The 25978-nt window shown below is 38.2% G+C and overlaps 1 protein-coding gene across 5 annotated transcripts; it reads right to left on the reverse strand.

The window, feature by feature from the left end:
* Window positions 1-1182: 1182 nt before the first annotated feature.
* TRA2A (transformer 2 alpha homolog) lies at window positions 1183-25529 on the reverse strand. Of its 5 annotated transcripts, XM_041466131.1 has the most exons (9): window positions 25266-25512; window positions 16634-16945; window positions 16222-16355; window positions 14497-14662; window positions 11902-12090; window positions 3695-3810; window positions 3124-3231; window positions 2350-2417; window positions 1183-2170 (listed from the first exon to the last, which is right to left on the reverse strand). In XM_041466131.1, the coding sequence occupies exons 4-9, from the start codon at window positions 14527-14529 to the stop codon at window positions 2160-2162; spliced, it is 525 nt and encodes a 174-aa protein (XP_041322065.1). In that variant the 5' UTR covers window positions 14530-14662; window positions 16222-16355; window positions 16634-16945; window positions 25266-25512; the 3' UTR covers window positions 1183-2159. The 5 variants fall into 5 exon arrangements, with proteins under 5 accessions (XP_041322065.1, XP_041322064.1, XP_041322063.1 ...); XM_041466130.1 differs by lacking the exon at window positions 16634-16945 and having other exon boundaries at window positions 14497-14656; window positions 25266-25529; XM_041466129.1 differs by lacking the exon at window positions 16634-16945 and having other exon boundaries at window positions 3124-3228; window positions 25266-25529.
* Window positions 25530-25978: the final 449 nt, after the last annotated feature.

The following is a 25978-nucleotide window of genomic DNA, read 5'->3' on the forward strand; positions in this document are numbered from 1 at the left end:
TGTGGCACCATTCCCCTCCACCCTCTGGGGCCAGATATCCAGACTGGCTTTTTATTCAGCAAAGAGTCCCAAACCATGGGACTGCCAGCTTTTCCAGGAGAAGGCCATGGGAGACAGTACCTTTCAAAGGCCTTGCTGCAGTCCAGGTAGACAAGATTCACAGCCTTTCCCTCTCCCACTAAGTGGGTCACTGGGTCATGGGATGAGATCAGGTTAGTCAGGCAGGACTTGCCTTTCCTAAACTTATGCTGGTAGCGCCTGATCCCTTGGTTGTCCAGCATGTGTGATGGCACTCAAGATACCTGCCCCATGACCATCCTGGGCCAATAGGCCTGTAGCTCCCTGGATCCTCCTTGCAGTGTCACACTGGCTAACCATATTTTGAAAGAAAACCAAAATTAAATATAGCAATAGTTCTTTATCTTGAGATATTGGGACTTTGGTTTAGAGAGAACGATTTTCCCAACATTTTCTAATTTGTCCGGATCACCAATAAATATTGGTAAATTCATCAGAGTTGGAAGATTTGGCTTCAGTGTTTCAGCTACTCTGCTTTCAATTTACTAAGAATTTTCAACTGCAATTTATGGTAAGACATCATGGATTCAAAGGTATTGAACAACAGAATTTGTTCAAGGTATTGAACAGCTAGAATTTTTTTTGTCACCAATTTCTCCTGGCATATTCTATCAGGCTTTTAAGATGTGTGCTGGTGTTTCTTTTAACTACTTGTTAATAGTTCCTGGCACCAGCACTCAGAAACAGCTAATGCAATTACATTTTACACACTTAACTCTGTTAAAATCATGACAAACTCTCTTGCTGGCCTTCCCTGACAATCAGGATGAAAATCTGCTGCAAGGGCTTTGTGGCTGTATTCCTCTTCCTGTGGCAACATCAACGTTCAACCAGCCACTTGCCACAAAACTAAAGAAAGTCAACAGCGTTTCTCTTATTCGACCATCTCACCACAACTCCAGCAAGTGACAAAGATGGCACAAGAGAAAGCTGGACTACCCACCCTGCTTAGCCATCCCGTATGATCCAACATACTGATTCTCAGGGAAGACAAGGCTCCTGAAAAGACAGGTAAAAGCTGACTTTATCATCCACACCCCAGTATCAAGTATTGTTTAACCAAAGTGACACAAGACGCAGAATGAAAGACAAGAAACCACATTATCAGTGGACTTAACTTTTATTGAGGGAAAAAAAGGCTTACATGTAGCTATAGGTTTTTCTATCTACACTTCCAAAAGTTCAAAAAGGACTGGAAACAAAACTTGCTCCATCATTATTTTAATACCAAAAAGTTGGCCATTTTTTATTTCATGAACAGCAAATTATATAACTAATTGCTATGTTCAATAAATATTTTTTTCTCCTGCACCAATTAAGGGGAAATATTCAATGAAGTACCACAAAGACTCCAGAAATTTAACAATTTTAATTTCAACTGTTATCCACTGTGTAGCAATCCAGAAACTTTTTTCTATAAAACACACAGCCTTAATTTTGAGTGTACAAGGATCTATTCTCCCAGTCAGTCAAATACCAAACTCTGATCTAGCTCAAATAGTCTACTTTCAAAAGTAGACAAAAACTACTTGACAAAAAAAAAAAAATTAAAAAATCCTCTGGTTCATGACTATCTAAGCAAATTCATCATTACAGAAAAGACTCAAAAGTCATTACTTGTTTATCAAAGTAATAGGTAAACATTTTAACAGAAAGATTAACAAGTTACTTGGAAATGCAGGTTTATGTTAAAGTATCCGAGTGTGTATACTACATATGACATGCAAGCTTTAAAAATATCAATGTTCTCTTCTGATTAGTCAGGAGTCCAACTGTCTTAGAAATAAAATAGGAATGACTTCCAAAATGTATCAGCACTTTGGGGTTCTCTATTTTTTTGCTCAAGATGTTTTACTACACAAAAACTACAACAATTACAATATTTAAGAGTATTACAATAAGAAGGGATCGAAAATGGGAATACTTCAACTGAAAATATGTATATCCTAAATGAACCAAAGACTTGTGAAAGAGCTGGAAGGAGGACAAGAAAGGGAAGATGGAAGGGAAAGCAGTAGGGATGCTAAAGATCTGAACTTTGTATTTAAAAATCAAGTCCTCAACTGTAACTCTTCTGATCTTCAGTAGCGCCCTGGAAAACACAAAAGATGACACAATTACTAATTACACAATCATAAACTAACTGTACACATTATCTCAGCTTAACTGTGCCCAGCTTTTTTTGCTTTCACGTTCAGAATCCCCAGTGATCAATTCATATAACAATGTTTGTGTCAGCCAGATTCTGTTTATTCACTTGTATTTACTTACTTGGACTATAGGAACGGGATCTTGATCGCGATCGGTATCGACTATAATAAGGCGATGGTGATCGTCTCCTTTAAAGGAAATTAAAAAAGAAACCAAACAACATCCATTATGAAAGAAGCCTTATTCACATCACTTCTACAGAACAGAACCACTTCCTTAGCACTGAAAGACTTGGCCTGCATGAATGATTTCTGCTTTATTTGGCTGTGGCTTATGGTTACTTAACAAATGCTTTTATATTTCTCTATTTGATGTATTTAAAGTCTAAGATATTCGCAGACAAAGAATTTAATAAACTCTCACTAGCCTTACAAACACATGAAGTGCTTTTCCAGATGCCTACAATTCTTGTTGAACAACATTCTCTGAAACCAGATAACTTTCAAAACAGCAAGATGGTTATGAAATGTCAAGCATTAAAAATCCCATCTACAAATAATCCCTTTTTAAACAGCAGTGTGTATCAGCTGTCCCTGGTTCTATATACAGCATAGAAAAATGAGTTCCCTTTTTATCTGTCCACTTGATTCCTGGGATACATGCTCTACACCTCCTTCACATAGCAAAATTAACCCCTTGCCCCACAGAAAAACCAAGTTACATAAACACTGAAGATTCTGACTACTTCACTATAAAACCTAAGGGAATGAGGCTCTAACACATAACAGGCATGTATGCAGAATATTGCTACAAACTGAATAATATGTTTTATCATCTAACTTTCCAACAAATCAACAAATCCACTGTTACAGAAATGAAATAAAGATAAGGTACCTGTATCTGTAGTCATATTCTTCATATCTGTCATATCCTCTGTCATACCCTCTATCATAATATGAGTCCCGGCGACGACCTGCTCCACCACCACCACCTCCTCCACTGCTATTAGGGGAAAAGAAAAAACCAAAAACAAAACCCCCTTTATATATCTAGTCTTCATCTTGAGTTAAATCATTAGATACAAAGTAAATATAAATTATTTTAAATCTTTTTTAAAGTAGTCTTGTAGTAAGTCAGACACCTAAGACTATATCACAAAAATAGACAAACAAAATATTTAAATAAAAACACCTTCAAAATTCCCAGAAAAATGAAGGATTTGACCCTAATTCTCAACAAAATCAAAGGCAAGTGGGCACCTTAGTATTTCAGCAGGCTAAGGATACATTAATTGATCATGCTAGATATTACTTTTTATTAACAGGTCCTTCAATATTTTTATAAATAAGGATACAATAAACAACAGTAGGATTTAGAAGTGTATGTGAACCACAGTACTGCATTCTTTATGTTAGTAATTTCTTCAACCAGAATCCAGCATTCAGTTTAAATCCACTGAACTTACTGTGTTGGCCTGCCCATGTAGATGCCTGGGGTGGGTGTATGTGCTCTTTTGGTGATTGAATAATCCACTCGAATCCTCCTGCCATCCAGCTCCATGCCATTTGCATGCTCCATTGCCTGCAGGAGAGACAAGGAACAGGGATGTGAAATCTGCAACCACTGGTAACTATGGAAGGCTATGTACAAACACATTATTTTCCACCAGAAAAACAAGCCCGGAACTTGTCTTGTTTAGGCTGGTTACTAGTGCCCCACTGTGGCGACCGGCTCATCTCTTGTCCCCATGCCTGTCTGCCGGTGGTGTTACAGGACTGCACTGGGGCGCCGAACTAATGCGACTCTCAATCCCTTCTTAAGGGAGCACAGGCTAACCACTAACACAGCCACTCTCCCTAGACTTTATCTTCTACCCATCTGAAAGGTAAACTGAAAGTCAAACCAGCTTTTTTCTGAAAATTGCATCCTTCCTACCGCCGTCTCTGACCCAGAGGGGACGGGCGGATTCAAAAGCTGTGCAAAACAGTGGCTTCCTGTAGGGTGCATATGGCCGGATTACTGCTCGTCGGCTGCCATTTCATGCTCTCCCAGCCTCCTGCCATCTCCCTTACAAGGACCTACTTCAGCAGAGCTTAGTAAAATGGCGGGTTCAGCCTACATGGATACCTAATTACAACCTTCCTCCCCACTCCCTCTCACAATAGCAGCTCGCTTAAGTGATACACACAAGGGTCTGCGCTCAGACGCCCGTGCCTTCAGAACTGCCCGCAGCCCCTGCACGCACTCGCTGGGTGTTCCAGCCCCAGCTTCTCCACTCTGAGAATCAATACAATGGCCTTTCACAAACTCAAACCATCAAAGTAAGTTATTCAAAGGAGCACAATGTACTTTTGAGATTCACAGTCATTCAAAAGTAACCTAAAAACCCAAACCCCAACAAATCCACAGCAGTTAATTTTAACAGCTAATGATGGACTTTCAAGGATTCTTTTTTAAATATGCTTTTTGAATTTTAATAGCTTTTGTTTTCTGCTACAGAATCCCTAAAATACCAATACACACCACTTACTTCTCAACACTAAGCACAACACTTAGTCCAATACACATTATTTTGATTTTTCATGTCTGGAGAAGAGACACTCTTACAATCTTGAGTTAAAGAACACAGCCACCTTGCTATTTTTTTATCTGCAAAACACAATACACAACCTCAAAACATGAAGGTGGCTCTAAGCAGAGAAATTTTTTTTCTTCTTTTTAATAATGAAACATTTATTCAAAAATCTCAGCGCTAACAAGAGCCTTACTGAACTTACATACAAATCATAAAGGAGATACAGAAACCTGATATCCATATGATTTAACTGTTGTGTCCAAACTGGAGGTGACTGATGATCATGGATGTATTTATTGAGAGCGAGTTTGTATTTTAGTAATGCTGTTTGTGTCCATACTATATCGCCACCTAGTGATTTGTGTTCCTGTACAAAACTAACTACATTTAGCCAACTGCAAGGCACAGCAAAGAGCATTCCCAGCCTTTTGACATACACTCAGGTATATTTTGTGACTAAAACACATTCCTCAGCTTTAGCCTTGTAGTCTTAACATTTTTTTTTTTTTTTTTCCCCACAAGGACGATGTAAATGAAAATAAATCTGTGCACGCATCCTAGGAAAGTATGTGTGCACAAGCCTAACAATGAAGGCTGCAAATATCTGGCTAAAAAATTACCTTCATGATGAAACACATCTTTCTGGAAATGCAGCAAGTTAAATTGTAAGAAATTTTCTGCTGCATGGCATTTTCAATTCCAGTCAACAACTTGCAGAATAATAAGCTTAGCTGACAAGAAGCCACCTCAAATCCAGAACATCTGGCATGTTTGTCTTATTTAGTTATGCCAACAAACACCTCTTCCAGAGGAAGAATTCTTTGACAGAGGGAGCAGTATAGAGAAGACCAACAAAACAGTAAGAGAAATGAAGAATTAATTTTGAGAGTTGCCTGTTTGTTTTAGAAATACCAGGAAATGTATTACATTTCAGTGGATAAAGATCATGGTTAGCAGACTGCACAGAACTCCTGACACCCTGGCCATAATTTCTAATGTCCTACCAAATATTAAAACATTTTATTTTAAGAGCTGTCAGGAATAATTGCCAACTAAAATTTTATAAAATAGAGAAAATCTTTAATAGATAGACAAAAACAACAAAGCCTCTTATAGTTCTGACTGCATCCCCAAACACAGGAAAGCCAAAATCTACAACAATTAATAGTATGGATCATTCACATTCAGTAATTAGCAACTGGAAATTGCTTCTAAAGAGAAGATTCTCTGCACCACTCTTAACTGCACACCTCAGGTCATTGGAGTAAAGTACTTAAGCTGACATTTTTAGGTAAGGACTGCTGCAAGATGACAAAAAGCTCTCTCTGAAAACCTGTGTTCATGTAACTGATAAACAGTATTTATTTTGTATGAAGGCCGTAAAAATATTTAAGTGATCCTAATCACAGGCAAATCTGTGCTTTATTGAAAGCTGAAGTAGTTTACAAGAAAATTTTGGATTTTACAGTCTTACTGCATGCCATATTGAAAACAAATTTCAGTTTCCTTTTCTTGATGGTTTTGGGTGTGCATGACTGCTGTGTTAAGAATATTTGAGTGCCAAAGAGAAAAAATTGCATATTCTCTCTAAAAATGCTGAAGACATTCTCAAATACTGTTTAAGATGATGAAATTAAACTTTAAAAAGAAAAAAATCAAATAATATTGGGTTTAAGACAAACAGTGCCCTCTTAGGAGTCTTTAACGATCAACAATCTATTTTTATTGCAGCCTGGATTATTTTCCAAATATCTGAATGCCATTAAAAGACTTGCATGGCTTTTGCTAGAGGACAGTAAGCAAGAACACAGCATTCCTATAAACATACAGTAACAATTCTAGTAGCAAATTCTAAGGAAAACTTGATTTTTGTAGGCTAGAATATACACCTATATGTTTGCAGTCAGAAAACAGAACTAGGACTGGGAATGGCATAGGTTCAATCTTGGATCAAGTTTTTAAAGTTTTGGAGTTTTAAACCTTCAGCAGACTATCCATAATGAGAAAACTGATTATCTATAAGGTGTTAGTTTACAAAATGCGCAGTTCCTGAACTACAGTGTCATCTCCAGCGGCTCAAAAAAGTCAGAAAGCAATAAATTTAAGAAAGATTTCAATGTCATTTGATATTTAATGCAGTATGTAATGTTTTCTGCATGTATGACCAATTAGGTAGATAGAGTAAAAAGATTGGAAACACAACTTTTAATTAAATGCATAAACTTACATGGGTGGCTGGTATTAGTTAATCCAGAATTCACTAAAAAAATTAGAGACTTTCAGTCTGGATAACTATTTCAATAACTTTCCATCACTACAAAGTCAGACACATAGAGACTGAATATGCTTAAATAGTCAAGCACAAGCAGTTTATATTGTGACTTATTTTAAAAATGTGTTCTCACGATTTAAAAATAACTGCACAAGGTACTGCCTTTTCTTTTCCTCACTGCAGTTTTTGGAGTTTCTTTGTTAGTTTTTTACCAGAAGTTCTCTACTGCATTTAACGATGCTGAGAAAAACATCATCTCCATTCTATCACAGGTACAGCAAGGGATGAAAGACACAATGGGTTAAATTCCCCCCTCCAGTAATTGATTACTCATTCAGTTCTGGATTTACTGAGAACAACTAAAAAAAATTCTGAAAAAAACCCCAAACTGATGGAATTAATAAAGAAACTCATCTTTTTACACTTGATGCAGTCTGCCAAGCTCAATTCAAGTGTCCATTTCACTTTTGAACAACATTCATTTTACATTCTCCAGTCTGAGATTTCAATAACGTTTAAACATATACAATTACGACCTTCAGCATTGATTGGTTCAATGTATTATCTTTAAAGCATACTTTAGAGCTTCAGAGTCAAGAAATACAGGATTTTAGAGAACCAGAATGAAGAACTGGATGTCCCTGCAAGTATTAGCAATTCCATGGTATTTCAGAGTGTCCAGAAGTCTGTAACTTGTAATTCCAAACATCTGAGACCTTCTAGTGCTCTTTTCTGGTATATCAGGGGCTTTTTTGATACCATGAACAATACTTAAACAATACTTAAAAATACTTCAACAAGCCATGGGAGTTTTGTTCAATAACATTGGTTATAAGCAAGTTGCTTGCACCACAGATTGTATGTTTTTCAAGCTGAACTAATAAACTCCATTATTATTTTGGTCTTTGGCAATTGAATGATGTTACTGGTTTGTGTTGATTGTTAATCAACAGCACTTAAGAAAATGGTTCTGGAAAGGTACTCAAAACTTTTTGAAGAACAACATCTAACTAGCATTAGAAAATTCCATATTGCCAACAGCTGCTGTAGCTGATGCTTCTTAGATGCGTTCCTCCTACAGACAGTACATTCACAGTAGCCTCAGTTTAAACAACTAACACTTCACAGTCTGAGCTACTGAAAAGTTGGTTTAGCAGCATATGACATCCCTGGTAATTGTAGTAAGAACCACGTCGCTAGAACAGCCAGCACTTTTCACTCATGATTTTCTCAATTTACTGTTAAGTAAGACCCTGACACAATCAATTCTCCCCCATCAACCTAATTTTTTTCTCATCCTAGTACATAGAAATTTGTAATCCTCTTAAACACAGGAGGAAAATCCTTATGTGATGGGCTGATAAATATCCTCTATAATTTAGTGAAAACATTGCAAAACAACATTACAACACTGGCTGCATGCCAGTGTTGCCAATATTGAGAACTACGTAACAGAGTGTGAGAAACAAGTCTTGAACAGATGTTTACAGATATTGCCCTTTGCATGTTGCACATGCAAAGGACTTGCACATTCTGAGGACTTGGAAAAGAGTGGCCAAGACAAAACACTGCACCACCCAAGGCAAAAAAGCAACACCAAATATTTTTAAAAACCCATATAAAATAAAACAACCTTACAATAAATGAAACCCACTATACTCATTCTAAAAACAGGTACATAATGACAGAAGCTTTTCAAACAGGTTTTGAACAAGCTGAAAGACAAGAACACTGGCACAGCAAATCCTCAGGCTTCCATACAATCATCAGACATTCAACAGTTGTTTCCTAGACACCCATCAGTCCTTGACATTTACTGTCTGCTATCACACTTTGAACTAAAGACAGTGTCCATGAGCATCTTCAGAAAGGATCAAAACCTAAGAATTCAGACGAGTGTTATTTTGCAAACACTGTACCACAGCAATAAAAGACATCAGATGGAAAAGGAACCTTATGTCTGATCATGAAGTTTCATCTTAACCTTGGCAGAGTTTCAAACAGAATAGAACATATCCTACAAGAAATCTCCTGGACTGGACACATGCTTTGAAAACTTCTTTCTCAGTACTGTTATAGTGGAATGTCTGAAGCTACTGTGATGCTTTGGCAGCTTCTCTGGGTAGTAGTTATCAAAAGCTAAGCTTCTGTTCCTCTTTATAATAAAGATGCTCATGAACAGCTACCAACAAGGCTGCTATGGTGTCACAAACTGAAATTCTGAAGTTCTAAAACAGTTTAAGTAAAAGTAAAATGTCCATTCTGTATTTTTAGGACACTGAGAAGTATCACCTTTAAGAAATGCTATTTTACATTGTCTTTGGTGTTCCAATACATTGATTTAGTTGACAACTTAAAATGTCTTTACCACCATATGGACACTGCACAACTTGGTTTCAAAATCATGACTCACAGCAACATTTTAACTAGTTCAATAAATGATCCAGTTAGTAAAAGCGGTAACAGGGATGACAAATAACCTGAGGGATTTTACCTGCCCAAGAATCCATGCACAACTGACAGTGATTAATCTTTAAGTTAAGAAAGTTTAAATGTAACTACTCACAATTAATTTGATGTAAAATTTTAGTATTAGCTGTATTTCAGAGCATGTCTGCTGGGAAGCTTCCCTATGCTAGCCTTCCTGAAGGGCAATAGTAAAGATTATGAAAAATCCACCTTTTTCTCTAGAGGTCTACTCTCATTTAATCCATCTTTCTTTAAAAGGGCCGGAATTTAGTTCAACATATCAGCTCATTATTTAGATGTTTAGGATGTTGGAGGTTTGGGATTCTGGTTACTGTTTTTGGTTGGTTGGAGTTTTTGAAATTATTATTTTTTTCAGAGGAGTTAGTTATTCAGAACAGAAGTAATTCAAGTATCATTGCTTTTATACACACGCAACCTTTCAGACTATCTTCCAAACACAGAATTCCTACATTTCCTTCAGTGTTCTCCTACAGGGCCTGTCACAAAATTTCACACCTACAGCTGTCTATGTATCTATATTTATATATCTCCCCTTTTACTACACCAGCTGCTGCTTATTGCCATCTTCACATCTGTCCTCAAGGCTCATGAAATAAGTAAAATAAACAAGTTTTGCTTCTGTCCTTCTTGCCAAAGTATTTCAGTTATTTAAATTCCAGGTGTTGGGAGAGTTTGCATCCTTTCCCCCCTCTTCAGGCACCAATCCATTGGAGAAAAGAAAAATGGGTTTAATTACATTCCAAATTATTTCAGTTCCTGCTTAAGGCCCTAATCCTTACTTCTGTATTTCTGAATGGAAGTAACATCCCTTTTTGTTTTCCTTTGCATTCCAGTTTCATAGCATCTGCCAAAACAGCTTTATACTAAACAAATTACTTCATGCTTTTTACACGGAACATTTTAAGAAATGCATGGTATCACACATGACCATTGCCCGTGGCAACCAGGGAAAAAACCTACCTCTAAAGACATATGAAGCTGTAAAACAGACAAGACTGGTATATGAATGTGCCAAGAAATACTGTGCAAATATTTCAGATGTGAAATGTTTTACAAAACAGCCACTTTTTTGGCTGTTTCAAAATCCCAGCATATTCAGTGTGCAAAGAAATACAAAGCCAGAAGTTAGAACAGAGCAGGCCATTAAAGACAGATGGATATACAGCTGTCCACCCCATTAACCTCTCTACCAGCCTCTCCAACTGAGACTGCAGGAGAATACAGAAGGGACACTAAAGGAAGTTTTGTGTCCTTTTACTTACCTCTATTATTTGCAATAACCACACATATACACATCTACAAGACTGCTCTTCCCATAAACTGATTCTCAGTTGGATCATACCAGAAGTCAAACACAAGAACTTAGTTCAGTCAAGTAATCCAAATAAAAGTTTTTTTCTTTTAAACAACATCAAGTAGCATCGTCATTCTTATTTTTCAGCTCCTGATAGGTTCCAGAGCTGTCATCCTCCCTGCCTTCAATACTAAATGATCTATAAAGAGAGGAGTCACATTTAGTATCTCCTTATAAATAAAACTTAGCAAATGCACACGGCACATCTGCCCAAACCTATTAATCCATAAACAAGATGAAGTCCGTGACTCTGTCTTAAAAGAAAGAGATGCACAGAATGCAGGCTTAAAGATGATTTTAGAGGGTGTCTTTACTTTTAATAGCAACTTTATCTATGAATTTCAGTTTATGTGGTAAAGTTCACAGTATCATTACAGCGGTAAAAAAACTACTGCTTATTGTAAATTGTGGTGAATCATAACACAGGCTGCTGTTCATATTCTTTGATTCTCTCTTTACAGATCAATTATACTAACAACTCAGTCTAACTATTAACAGCTATCTGTTAAACAACCAGGAAAGCAATGGACCAAGGCACAAATCAAGACAAACCCCACTGTTTTTCAAATGTACAATGACATGCCTAAAAGGGGAAAATACACAGGGAATCTCCAGAATTTTCATTCAGAAAACAACTTAAAACTTTAACTTCCAAAATGTTTCAAAAATACTTTCAACATAGGAGCCTTAAAGACTTGCATTTTGAAGTAACAGACTAAAATCCAAGTCCAGCGCTTATTGGCGATTTAATAATCTTATTTTGAGCTTATGCTCAAAATCTGCCCATGCACCTGAACACTGAACTCCAATGCTCCATTTGTTTAGAAGTGCCACATTGCTTGAACAAAGCATTTAAAATTAATCTCAGTGTGAGAATCTGCACACGAATACACACTCAAAAACTTGTCTTTTTTTACAGGCAGTTAATGAAGATAATGCATAAAGAGCACACCTGAAAAAAGTAGCAAAGCATGCATTTACCTCTTTAGAGTCATCAATTCTCTCAAAATACACAAAAGCAAATCCTCTTGAGCGTCCAGTCCGTTGATCGTAAACCACATTGACACCAGTCAGAGGTCCGTAACGGGAGAAGACTTCACGCAAATCTCTCTCAGTAGTGTACAAACTGAGACCAAACACTCCAAGACAGGTATTAGGATCTGGATTAGCCTGGTAACACAAATGTTCAACTCAGTTTTAAAAAAATTAAAAACTGAATATTCTTATAGCAAAAAATTATCAATTATAAAAAATTTAATCTGAAGAAAACTAAACAGGTAATACACAGTTTAACACTTTTAACAGTTACCATTTTAATTGTAAGATTGTTTCAAAAAGCAACTACTTTCAATGGGTTTAATTTTAGAAAAAAGACCACGACAAATTTCTCATATTGGTAAAAAACTCAGTTGACAAAATTTAGCATTCTGATTTACAAAAAAGCTATAGAACAGGAGTAACCCATGCTATTAGTATTTCATACGGAAGTTACCAACAAGGGGCAGGCACCACACACAAACCTGTGCTGAGAACAGGTCGGCCAGCCTGAACTCCCACCTTCAGCCCTTTTGCACGGTCATCACAGGCACTATAGAGTGCACACTGCCTGCAGCTGACCACACTACCTGTGAGCACTTGAGCCCCTAAGCACAGACAACTTAACTATAATCTAGCTTCTACTGAAACTTCCTCCACCTCAGCATTTCCTATCCAATATACTGAAAGTCAATATTTACACTTGTCAGTTAATCTTTCCACTTGTAAGCTGGATGAAAGGCACCCGATTCTTTCATCTAGAAAGCAGCAAGTGTTGAAGGCCAGTTCTGTGAAACTGTAATCCAAAAGCATGCGTATTTCTTTAGCACAAAACTCTTCAATCTCTATCATGATGTGGGATACTTAATAAATTTCACTTCAACTGGACAAAGTCAAATATGTAATAGTACAAGGTTCAAGTTCTCTTTTAGGTTCAAAATTTCTTTACATGCCAGAGAATTTGTATCTAATGCCAAATCCTCTGTAGGAATTATTTTGATCAAAATCAACGTATTTTTCAGTTAGGTCTCTGGCACCTCTAATACGAGATGCAGCAATTTAAAACACCAGCAACAAGCAAAGAGATTTAATGTTTCTGCCAAAATAACAAGTGGAAGCTGACACAGCTGAAATTTTTATTTCAGTTTCAGGTAAGTCGTCTATGCATAATAGTTTATGTCTCAGAGCCTGCTTTTCAGCGTGATTCAAAGACTGAAAAGGTTTAGATCGTCTGTCATATTTTTTTCAGCACATTTGTTCAGGAACCTATTGTGAAAATAAGATGCCTGCACTATTCATCTATTTGAAGTTCCTTTCTTTCCATTTGTCGAAGTGCAAACTTCTGTTTTAAGATACAAATATTCTGCAATTCCTCACTATAGCTGAAGAGCACAAGACCTGGCAGTTTGTAACTGAGAAGTTTTAATTATATACATCAAGATATGTAATTTATACTCCATATTTCAATGGCACTGGCAACTGCACTAATTTTATTACTGAAATCCTGTAAGTATAATGAAATTTGTCTTTTAAATCATTGTTCAGGTGAATTCCTCCACACATCCATACCTGTTCCATGTTTTTAACATCCCTCTTACACTTAAACCCTGTTAGTTTTTTCGAAGCAAGAGAATACTGAGGTCAGTCTGCAGACCCTAAGAGCCAAGTGACAACTACATCACCACTGGAAGGCCTAAACAGATTGCGGACAACTAGAGGGCAGCTTCTGTATTAGGTTTTTGTACTGCCTCCCATCAACCTAGTATGCAAGCTCTCTCTACAAGAAGTGGCAAAATTGCTTACCAATTTTCAACCCCAACCATTCTGCTGTTACAAAGAAGGCCACTGGGAGAAATCTCAGAATGACAAGATTAGTATTTTGGATTTTGGCTAGTGTAGCTGTATTTCCTCCTGCTCATACAGAGACATTTCTCATCTATATTTTGAAAGACTTACTGTGCCACCTTTTCACAACTGTAAGTTTTTCTAGTCTACTATTAAGATTTACTTATTACCTAATAACACAAGGCTTTACTTCAAGGTAAACCAAATTAAATAATCAGAAGTATAAAATCACAAGCAACCTTCAACATATGCTCTACAAGCAAATAAACACTTGGGAATTTCCTTCTGTGGATCCCTATGTCAATCTTATTAATACTTGCAGGTTGCCAGCACACACAGATGTGGTCTCATTTTTGTAAAGGTTACATATACTTTTTTTAAAAAAAAAAAAGAATCAGAACAGCTCAACTTCCAGAGCTGACTGAAGCCCATGTCACCATACCTGCACATGCTGACTTGCAATAGCATGTTTTTCAATTAAATTCTACAACTTCCCTGCCAGTTAGCTGCAGGCCCAAGAAGTAAGTGCTCAGCTGTAAGGACAGATTGCTCCACACATAACCCCCACTCCCACACAATTCCTGTACCCTCCAGTTACAAAACAGCAGGTCAAACTCAGCCTGCAGGTAAGCTGGACTACACTGATACAAGCAGCAATTGTTTTGTCGATACTCAGCCTTTTTGAACATGACATACTCTGCTGCCAGTGTGCCTTCTCCTGTTGGACATTGGAGAATGACTACGGCTCCTGCGACGACGGTATTCTGGTGTGTACGACCTGCTTCGAGAACGTCTCCTATGGGAATGAGAATGCGATCTGGAACGAGTGTAACGTCTGTGCGAATGTCTTCTGGACCTGGATCTTCCACAAAGAGAAAGCCTTCAGTCAGGTCAAATGCATATGGTCATAATTTATTGAACTGTAAACAGTACATTTTCTAGAGAAAAATCTTGTTTTAGATGGTGTCTACAACATTAAACCCATTAAGCTTTTTCTACCTTGCACATCTAAAGATTGCATGGATCTCTAATCACCTGCTCAGCAGCACCACTTCTAACTCTTCGAGAGTACTTCTGGCATACACTAAGGATTGTATCCACAACAGTTTTCAGGAATTTCAGAGTTTAAACTTACATCAGCTTGGCTGCTTATTTAACTAACAACTACACAGTGACACAGAAACTAGACATGCCACACTGCAAAATACTGTTTTGACTGAAAAATTGAAATATCTGGCAGGACTACAGTGTTGCAATATCTACAAGCAAAGTTTACCTAGGCATGAAAATTACTCCACACAAAAATAAAGCAAACCCCAACATCTGCTCTACTACTCAAAACTCTTCCTTGCAAATGTCTTGCTGATAATAACCTGTTTAAAACAGGTAGGTAATAATCATCTGGCTAAACATTACAAGAAGAGAAACTGTAACATTAATAGAACTTTGGCAATTCAGAGCACAGCAACTCTTTCAGCTGCTCTGGAACAAAATGTATAAATAGAGAAGATGTATTACTGATCTCTCCCAAGAACTAGGAAGGAGAAACAACATAAGACTATTCCTCTTTCCCCTCTAGTGCTACAGATGCTGTTTCCTGGTTTCTCCTATGGTTGTTAAAGAAACATTCAGTAGCTCTCCCCATTTTCATCAACATGTTGCTAAAATGGAACAGAGAAGATGGGCAGAATAAACCAGGTAATATTTATGGCATATGTAGAGAAAAAAGCCTGACATTTCTCTTCTGATCCATGCAAGCTCCATCAGACCTGAAAGCTATAAAGCTTTACCTCCACACATCCATACTTGGGGGTAGAGAAGGAAAGAGAAGACATGTGCAGCACTGAAAAATTAATGTAAATCTTAAAACTCTCATAAATAAAGAACCTATCCACACCCAATTTAAGACGTAGTTTTTGATTATATTTTTAAAGCTTCCAATGAAAGAATGTCAGGAACATTCACAAACACTGTTTTCCAGTATTTCTAACAGTTAGACAACTTACTCTTTTTATCTAACCCTTATGCTTTGCACCAAGTCTGACCTGACTTTTTTTTTTTTTGTTTTTCCCCTTAAAGGAGAGGTCCACACAAGAATTCCTCCATAAACAATTTCGGAAGAAGGAAGCAGGAGCTTCACAAAATTGAAACGCAATCCATTCTCTCTCTTCTGGACGAGAGAAACCCATATATTTCAGCAGTGATTTCTACATTACTACTTTTAATAATGGTATTTCCTCTATTCATACCCATGAAATCATTTCCCAACTTTGTACACCTATATGAGCACAAACAGGCAAATTAACTGTTAATACATCCCAAAAAGTTTGTCATTTTTACAACAGGGAAAAATAAACTTTGTCAACCTACCAAAATAACAGCAGTAACACTCAGCTGACATGAATAACTTTCTGAACATACCTTGATTTTGATCTTGACCTAGAGTGCGACTCAGAATGTTTGGAAGCCCTCGATGGACTGCGAGATCCTGACCTGCTCTCTGATTTTACACGAGCAGGACTCCCAGCTGGAGATTTTGACTGGGAGCGAGACTCCTAACAAAAAAGATAGTATTAAAAATGGTATTGGTTGTGTAAATGCCTAACTCCTAACATTTAAAGTACAGTAATTCTATTATATTGATTGCTCCTGGAAAACAAATGGTTAGACAATACCCTCCAAAAAAATTTCATTTTGCTAACCCACTGTTAATATTGTATGCTTGCCTCAAATAGGTCCCTGCTTGAACCAGATCACCAATTCTCTATTAACTAAGCAATCATGCAAATTCATCTACAACTTGATCATACAGACACTGGAACATAAACCATACATTTACTTAACCTAGGACCCATTCATTCTTCCAGATTCTTTTAATTCTACTTCACTCTTGCTTTCTACTTTTCTTCATTCTTCATTGAGTTTTTCATTTTTCATACTTCGTGTATTCTTCCCCAATTCAAACAATTCATTATAGCCTTAAAAAAATATTCAAGTGCTTCTATCTGACCAATCTTCTGTTCAATTTTTTCCCCCATTCAATTTTAATTTTCTGATCTTTAATACTTTTCATTAGCCTTCTTTTATCTTGATTTATCTTCCACATTCTTGGAAAAAACTCTTCAATTTCTTCACGAACATTAACCTTAATGGAAAAAGAACATTTAGTATATTTAAGCACGTGGGGATTATAAAACTCTGCTGGAGTTCAGACGTTATCTACCAAATTGAAAAGCCAGCAGGTAAAGTGCAAGAAACTATTTTATAAAACAACTTTTTAAAAAAGATATCTTTAAAACTGTATAAGTGTCTATGTTCTAACAATAAGCTTACTGAGTTCTCAGTGTTTTACTGTATTTGCAAAGCTACCCTCCTCCCCTCTGAGATTTTGTTTTGTAAGATACATAGATACACTAAAAACTAATTAGCACAAATATACTGAAGTGTTGGTATCAGTGATTCCCCCCCCTAAAATAATAACTATGCGCTTCCAATATTAAATATCCCAAATTTTACTCCTACAGATTACTAACACATTAAATTCAACAGAATGGCCCAAGATTTCCAGTCAAAACCTATCTATGCACATACTTACTTGCATAATACATGCACATAGGTATAAGCAACATAAATTATTATTCTTCCTACTTTTTCTTCCTCATTGTTATCCTGTTTTCCTTATATAATCCATATAAACTAAGATGTAGAACCGTACAGTTAAAGCAATCCAATAGAAGTAAAAACAGGAGGGGTTTTTTTCTTGCATGGTAAGGCACACAAGAGAAAAACTAGGAAAACAAGCAAACAAAGAGCAGGTTAGGATTTCCTCACATTTTATAGTGTACAGCATTTCTAGGGAGCTTAGCTATAAAACCCCTACAGAACAGTATGCTATATACATTTGTAACTTTACGAAATACTTAATGAAAAAATGCATACCAAGTTCACCTCCCCAAGGTGTCACATTTCATGTTTATTTGCATGATTTCTTCTCCTGACCGTCCTCACAATTTTTTCTCTTTCTTACTCTACCTATATCCAGTTTCTTTTGCAGTTAAAATTCTTCACTACCTTGGGTGGGAGTTCTTTTTCAAAGGATGCTGTCTTCATATTTCAAGACAGTAAATTCACCAGAAATGGAACCTGAGAAGCCCCTTACTAACAACTATTGCAGGCACACTACTGTTCCCCTTTACCACAATAAAAAGGACAAAGGACTCATGGAGAATGTCACCTACCAGGATGATAGCCTGCCAAACTTTAACAATGAAGGCCAAATTCAAAGCTTGGCTGTAAACGGCGGACCATGTAACCCTTATGAAGATGGCTATGTACTGAGCTAACCACAGGACTTCACTGAAATCAATTATGAACATGCCCTTAAATATTATCAAATTTGGTGGTTTAACATTTGAAATCCACTGTTTGCAATAAAGAAAAATTTCTCATATAACCACTAACATGATTTTTTATCACCTCGCCTCTTTGTACTCTTCAATGTCTGACAGCCTCTTAAAATTCTTCTCTTTATAACTCATCACTTGCAACAATTGCTGATTTCTCTGGGAACTATTTGTATTTCTCTCCCCAGTCAAAATGAACAGTAATAAAGAAAAGCAATCAAAGTTACATCAGACTTAGAAAACACCCTTCAATAAAAAGGCAAAGAATTCACCCTCCTCAGACACTCCTTCTTCATAAGGGTACTGCATTGTCCATATTTTTTACATCTGAAAGATCAATTCTTGAATCAGAACTCTGGAAACTTGAACAAAGGCAACCCCCATCCCACCCCCCAATCCTGCACAATCTAGAAGTGTTGGGAGGTGCCAAAAATACCATGGACACAATTGCTCCCATACAATGTAGAAGTCAGCTTAGTGTTCTTGGCTATTCAACTGAAGCATCTTACAATACCCACCCATAGAGTCTTTAATAAAATCAGCTATGACACCAAAACTATATAAAGTTAACAAAAGCAAATATTACATAATTAGATATTGTTGAATATAGTTTGATATAGTTTGGAAGTTTGAGACCCTTATGGGCTGTATTCACAAACACACAACTTGAAAACTACAGTGACACAGGGGACGATGTAAATTCTTAGAGATTTCAAACTTCCTCAACCAAGTAACTGTGGATGTAAACTGCGGCTGAAGAGAGATTACCTGATAGCAGTTGCACACTGTCATTGGCAACCAATTACATCTCATCTTGTAATGCAATATAGCTCACCTAGTTACAACTCCTACAATGCTTCTAAAGGAGACTAAGAGAATCACAATAACCTCCAAAAGTTTGAGGACTTAAGGACAATGCTGAAAAAGTGCCTCGTAATATTTATATCAGCAAAACTACAGGCAGGGATTAAGGGATTCAGAGCTTCAAGGAATCACAAAGAGATTTTAAAGAATTTTTCTTTTCTACTTACCACTATAATTAAACAATTAGCAAGCTGTATATTAGTCTACATCACAGGCCAACCCAATTGTTCTTCATTAACTACTTATATCCATTCTGCAATATGTATGACAAAAGTCCTCAACACTCTTAGTATGTAATCTTTAACATAAGAAACCAGACAACTCTACTACCCCAAAGCACTAAAATGCCTTAAACGCCTTAATTTTGTACCAGTCTTAAAGCAACCTATGCATTCTCATCTTAGCTCTGTTATTACCACAGAAACTAAATATTGTGTAGGAGAGAAAAGACTAAAATTGCACTTTGGATCCTCAGCACTTTCTCATCTTTCTGTTCTAAAGATCCGTAGTCATGTAAGGGTCACAGATGAGACTCAGCTTTAACTCAGCTCCTCATCCCACCAGCTTCCTACAGTACAGTACCTATCTTAATGCCTTGGGCTTCATTATGCAGCTGTCCAGTCACTACTTTCACCCTTACAAACTTGTAGGCAGATAATTCACTATCCCCATGTCAAACTATCTAGATTTGCTGCCACTAGAGTCTGCAGGAAAAGAAACAGAGCTTTGTAAGATTCTTCAGGTAAGACTTCCCTTTCAAAAGACATCCTGCATCTGCCAATAACACTTTTCCCAGGAAACACCTCTCCCCAAAACACCAAAAACACCTCTCCCCAAAACACCAAAAAACCCCATACACCCTCCCCATTGCCAATAACACTTACAAAAACCCAACTCGATTGTAACAGTGTGCTTCTTTAGAGTAAGATGTAAGTGGTTTCTTCAAATACACACCAGGAAATGGGACTAATGATTCACCACGAATTGAAACTTGGAGCCAAAATCTTAGACAAACAATAAATCTAAGGTTTGCAGCTTCAGTTACTGATTCTCTGGATAAAATACACAACTAGAAGCATTTAAAGAGAGTTCTGAGGAATATTTTTAATCCTTGTTACTGTCCTTTATCCCAGGAAGTAACAAACCAAAGTGATATAGAAAGGATCTCTCCTCCACCCCCATTACTCCACAATCATATAAACCCAGACACTGAACAACTATCAGCAACTTTGGATGATCCATCTGAGCCAGGCATCAGTCAGTCCACGTATGTCATCTATCCTGGTAAAACAGTTTAACTGATCAAAAAGTTCTATCACTTAAATTCCTTGCAATTTATGAAAGAAATACTACTTTCCAATGTAATTACTATTTTAAAAGCATTTAAAACACTTTTATGCAGAGGAGAATTGCAGAAGTCTTGAAGAAGTATGCTTTCCATTTTCCAGCCATCAAGAGAAGGTATGATAAAGAACATGGGGGGATCCACAACAAACAAAACAAACAACTGACCAACCAACCAACACCTTTATCAAACCAACCAAACAAAACAAAACAATCCCATGTTCTTTCACACTACTCTTCTGTCCTGAACTTGTCATGCCTCACCCTAACTCTCACCTTCCAATTTCAGAGTATGACTGAAAGGCTATCAAAATTTAGAGTGAGATGCTAACTAAAAATAAGGACGTAAGTTTAAACTAAGCTTTCTATAGCAAAGCATGGGAAATTAAAAAAAAAAATAAATCCCTGACATTAAATCACAAATTTCAGGTGAAATTCATTTGACCCAGAGTGAAAAAAAAAGGACAGGACAAGTGGTCTAGCAATACCATTTCCAAAAATCTTATTAAAAATTCCTACCCAAACTAGAAAAATAAATTAAGTCAAACTCTATTAAAAGGGGACAAAAAATATAAGCAGTCAAAAAAGATATATGAATTTAGCAGCAGCCCACATTTGCTGGATAGAACTGTTAAGCTAGCGACATCTCACTTATGAGGACAAGATTACTTTTTGGCAGGAATCTACCAACTTTTCTTGAAACTCAAAAGAGAAGTTAAACCCTTTTTGCTTCATACTGTGATGTGCCACCATACTAAAAAAAACTGGATCCCTTAATTAGGTAATCGTCTATAAATATGACAACAGTACATGCAATAAGCTTCTGTATAAAAAGCATCTTATAAGTTGTTATCTAGAAGACCTGGATATTTTAGAAGTTACTAAAATAACCAAACTTTATGTATTTCTCAATGATCCACCTTATGAAAAGAAAGAAAAGGTTTCAGCAGTAAACTTTTTTAAATTACAAGCTAATCTTCGCACTGAGGCTTGAAAATACACCTCTTCAGGGAGGGTTCTGTAGCCATTCCTCTACCCCACATAGAAGACAGTAAAAAGAATTTTTGTTCAAATTGAGCAGTTTTCCCAGCTGACATGGTCCAGAACAATGCAGAATTTATTAAGCTTGATTAAAACAATAAAAATTAAAAAACTGACTCCCAGAAAAACTCTCCCACATTGTCATTAGACACCGCAGGGTGACCACAGCACTCTCCAAGTGAAGGCAGAACCCCTGAGCATTAGCAGTCCATTGTGCTTGTGTTTGAAAAGGTGTGGGAAGCAACATTCCTTCCTTTCCATAGAGGTGGCAGAGTGCCACTGCAGGAGAGGTGGAATACAATAGCAAACAAGCCCTTGGGGTTTTTTTTGCCAAAGAAATCATCTCAAAGTTGATCAGTTAGGTAATTCTATACGTATCTAAGTATTTTGCATCCAAACTTCATGAAGAAAATATAAAGCACTTTCACAGCTAAACTAACCCAAAAGCCACTTGTGTACCTATAAAATAGGCATACTTCCTTCAACAGGATGGACCACATGCAAAATCCTGCATTTCTTGAAGTGTATTATTAGATTATACTATTTATTCCCCTACAAGATCCTGCATACTGCAGGTTCATTAGAAGGAAGACAATCAATACAGAGCTGTAAAATGGAATTTTACCTTTGTTCTGATAAAAGGTTTTGCCTATTTAGACAAACAACACATTAATACTGGTAGAAAACAACTAAACTGTTAAGATTGCAGAAATGAATTGTTACCAGAAGCTCAACAGAAAAAACTGATCAAAGTTTCAAGTGGATCTACTGAAGTGCAGGTTTGTTTAGACTCCCTTCTGTTCATTGCTCTGGGAAACATCTAAAGTTGCACCACAGATTGAACACCAAATAAACAATAGCCCATAAAAAAATAACAAAAAATATGAAAGGAAGTAAGAGTTGCCTGCCATCTGACAGAAATAAAAGATTAAAAAAGCCTCATTTGTCTAACTGCTCACAAAAAACACGCAATAGTGATAAAATACTTTGATGTTTCCAAAACCAAGTCACTGGATAAGAAGCAGAATTTAAAATCTTTTTTTATTCTTAATGTCCATAAACTTAGCTCTAGCACATCCACTGTATTAATAATTCCTCTGTCAATTTCTTTCTATTAAATAACCATGCTTGAGGAGGGGATTTTCTTCTGTTCAACCAGCCACATTCTTAAGAGAGAACTTGCTTAAGTTGAAACAAAATGGCACAAAACCAGAGCAGATGTTGATTAGTCTGAGCATATTTGATTAACATGTGCTTTAAAAAATAAAAAGTCAATAAAGGAGTGAGTTTAAGTAGGAAAAGCTCTACAATGATTTCACACCCAACACTTTAGAAATAGAAGTTTTAAAGAATGCAAACTAAGAAATTTCATTGAAAGTTATTTCCATCATTACTACTGGCCTGTTCAGGTTAGTCAATATGATTTAAAACAAATAAATTAGAAGTAAAGCACATACAGTATCTTACTGTCGATAAAATTAGCATTTGAAACAATTCTGCTGATACTCAACTTTCACTAAAGTGCTTTTGGGACAATATGCATTTACACAGATGAAATATAAAAGGCCTCAAAGTAAACTTAAAACACCCTTACTCTTTCGGCATTCAGTTTATAAAAGCACATCACACTAATTAGCACTTAAACTGACAGGGGGTGGAAGAATTGAAAGGGTACTCAGAATTCTTATTTGTGCCAAATTCCATGAAAATAGGTTATTTACAAACTTTCTTCCAGTTTCTGCAGTTCTTTCTCCCAGTGACAACTTCTGCTTTATTCTCAGTGCCTGGATGTAGCCAACTGAAGCATCAGGACATTCAGTGCCTGACAGAGTCCTATCCAATTGGGAATAGCAGACTGAACACTACAGCCCCAAAATTATATGTGCTTAATTTTATGCCTGTGAGCACTTTCAGTGGAAATGAAAAATAAAACATTACTCTGAAATATAATTTCTTTTTTCAAGAATGTTAGTACCATCAAAACAAAGCAGCATTACTGAAGAAAAAAAATGAAAAGGCTTACAAATGTTCTTCAGTAGAACCACAAAACCCCCAACTAGAAATCAATCGAGTACCTGCCATTATGCTCAGCTATGCCATACTGATTGAGAATTTTCAGTGTAGGAAGCAAAAACAAATGAAGTTTTCCAAATGAAGACTCAACATAGTCATCAGTTCTTTCCAACAGGTAAATTTTCCATCACACCAAAAAAAAAGAACAACTGATAAGCAGAAGTCACAGAAACTGCTACCGTAGGACTTTTCAGACTTCATGTTCTCTCAAAACATTTTACTTCTACATTTGGGAGGAGGTGGTGTGCAGAAATGCTGAAACTACAGAGCTGTAACAGCTTTGTAACATAAACAACAGACCCATCAAAGAGCCCAATACCAATGTTCTGACAACTAACCTAACATAACCTCTTTCCTAACAATAACCTATACTGGGAATACAGATAACAAAATAATCCTTAAAGATATAATTCTTGACTGTAAAATGGGAGATTACTGTCATCTTAAAAAAGAGAAAAAACCAACCAAGCATACTCATTGCTCATGTTTCTGAAACTTAGCTGTTTCCCCTTCAAAGATCTGTTTATTTACCCCAATACTGCTTAGCTACACAGCCACCTTTTGTCCAAGCAACCAACACAAGGGCAGGTTTTTACCTCGCGCGAGCAAGCAGCAGTACTTATTGCATAGCTAAGTAAAGAACTTGCAGCCTATGGATTTTTTTTTTAATCACCACAAAAATGGCAACAATAGTAATGCAAAAGTAATTTGTGGAAGGTAATGCCGTTCTTCCAAGATTTTATTGCTCGTTTCCCCAGACAGTAGCTATATATGTAACTGCAAGGCTGCTGTCACTGGATCATCACAGAGAGTCACCAAGAGGATGCTCAGGTGTTCTTCTACAGAATCTCTTAAAAGAACAAACAAAAAGAAAACCTCTGCAAAATTTAAAAAAAAAAAAAAGTAAATTGTGAGGGAGGAGCGCACATTTCGTTCCTGTTTCAAGCAGCTTCTAATTCCTGCTTGACTTGATCATCACTAACAAAAAAAAAAAAAAAAAAAAAAAAGAAAAACAAAAAAAACCCAAAAAACCGCCACAAAACCAAAGTCACAAAAACACTGAAAATGGAAGGGACCTGTCACACGTGTGCATGAAAACCCGCAGCCATCAGGGGGAAGACACAGGCCTAACGAGGTTACAAAGCCACAGCAGCTCGTTCGAAGCCTTCAGCTTCACGATCGATGACTTTCAATGGTTTAATAACGACGGCCGGACCTCCCCAGTGGCGGGAGGGGGCTCCCGAGCCAGGACAGACCGCTCACCTCGCACAAAAGGGCGCGGGGTCCCTCCACTCTCGGGCGGGAGGAGGCCTCGGCGGCCCGGCCGGGGGAGCGGGAACGGGCAGGACAGCGACCCCCGGGCCCGGCGGCAACCAGGCGGCTGGGGACCGCGGGAAGGGAACAGAGCAGCGGGGGGAACCCCGGGGCTACAGCAGCGCTGTTTGCACAGGATCAGCCCGCGCTGGCTGGGCAGGGGCCGGGCCGCAGCACCGGGACCCGGCGCCCGCACCCCGCCGGGACGATGGGAGCAGGGAGCGTGTGAGGAGAGACGCGGGCAGCGGAGAGGGACGCGGGTCGTCACCCACGGCCCAGGCAAGCCTCGGGCGCCTGAAGGAGCCATTTTAGAGCTAAGCTGCGCTGCCCCCACCCCCACCAGGCCCGAGGACGCCGAGTGTCGCCACCCACCGCTCCCGGGTCCGATCCCCCCTCGACACGGCCCGCGCAGGGGAGGCCACTCACCCTCCCCTCGAAGTTGTTCTCCTCCACGTCGCTCATGTCGGCAGAGTCCTGGCCAAGGGGCTGGGGCGAAAGGGGGACGCTAGTCCCGATTAGCAGCAATAACACCCACGGCCGCTGTTATCGCCACCGTTACCGCTATTACCGCTACTGCCGGCACTATCGCCACAGCCACCTCCCGCCCGCGCCTCCCGCACCGCCGCAAAATGGCGCCGCCGCGGCCGCTCCGTCTGCGCCCGGCACCGCGCTCGGGGCGGGGCCGCGCCCGCCCCTCACAAAGGAGGCGACGAGCGCTGCGGGGAGACCCGCCGCGCATGCGCGCCCCCGCCGCCCCGGGAGCGCGCCCTTGCCAGCGCGGGAGCGAGCGCGCTGATCCCAGACCCGCCCCGGCCCGCCAGGTGTGCGGATGTTGCTGCCGAAATGCGGAATATGTAAACAAATCTTCTTAAGAAAGGATGTTCTTTGATGTCTGATATTTGTGAGCTTTCAGGCCTAATGAGTAAGAAGAGAGATTTAATCCCTGAAACAGGCAGCTGTCAAGCAAGCGCTGAGTGATGTCCCGGCGTTAAAAAGACAAATTAGCTGTCGGTGGAATTGCCTTGTCAAGGTTCAGGGCTGGACATGTTTCAGTGATATCCGACCTAGGGGAAGGTTAACAAAGCCTGGGAAGAAGGCGTTACCACTGATAGTGGACACAAAGAAGGCAGAATTCACGG

The sequence above is a fragment of the Pyrgilauda ruficollis genome, unplaced genomic scaffold, assembly GCF_017590135.1.
Source record: "Pyrgilauda ruficollis isolate IOZ18807 unplaced genomic scaffold, ASM1759013v1 scaffold2, whole genome shotgun sequence".
Lineage (NCBI taxonomy): Eukaryota > Metazoa > Chordata > Aves > Passeriformes > Passeridae > Pyrgilauda > Pyrgilauda ruficollis.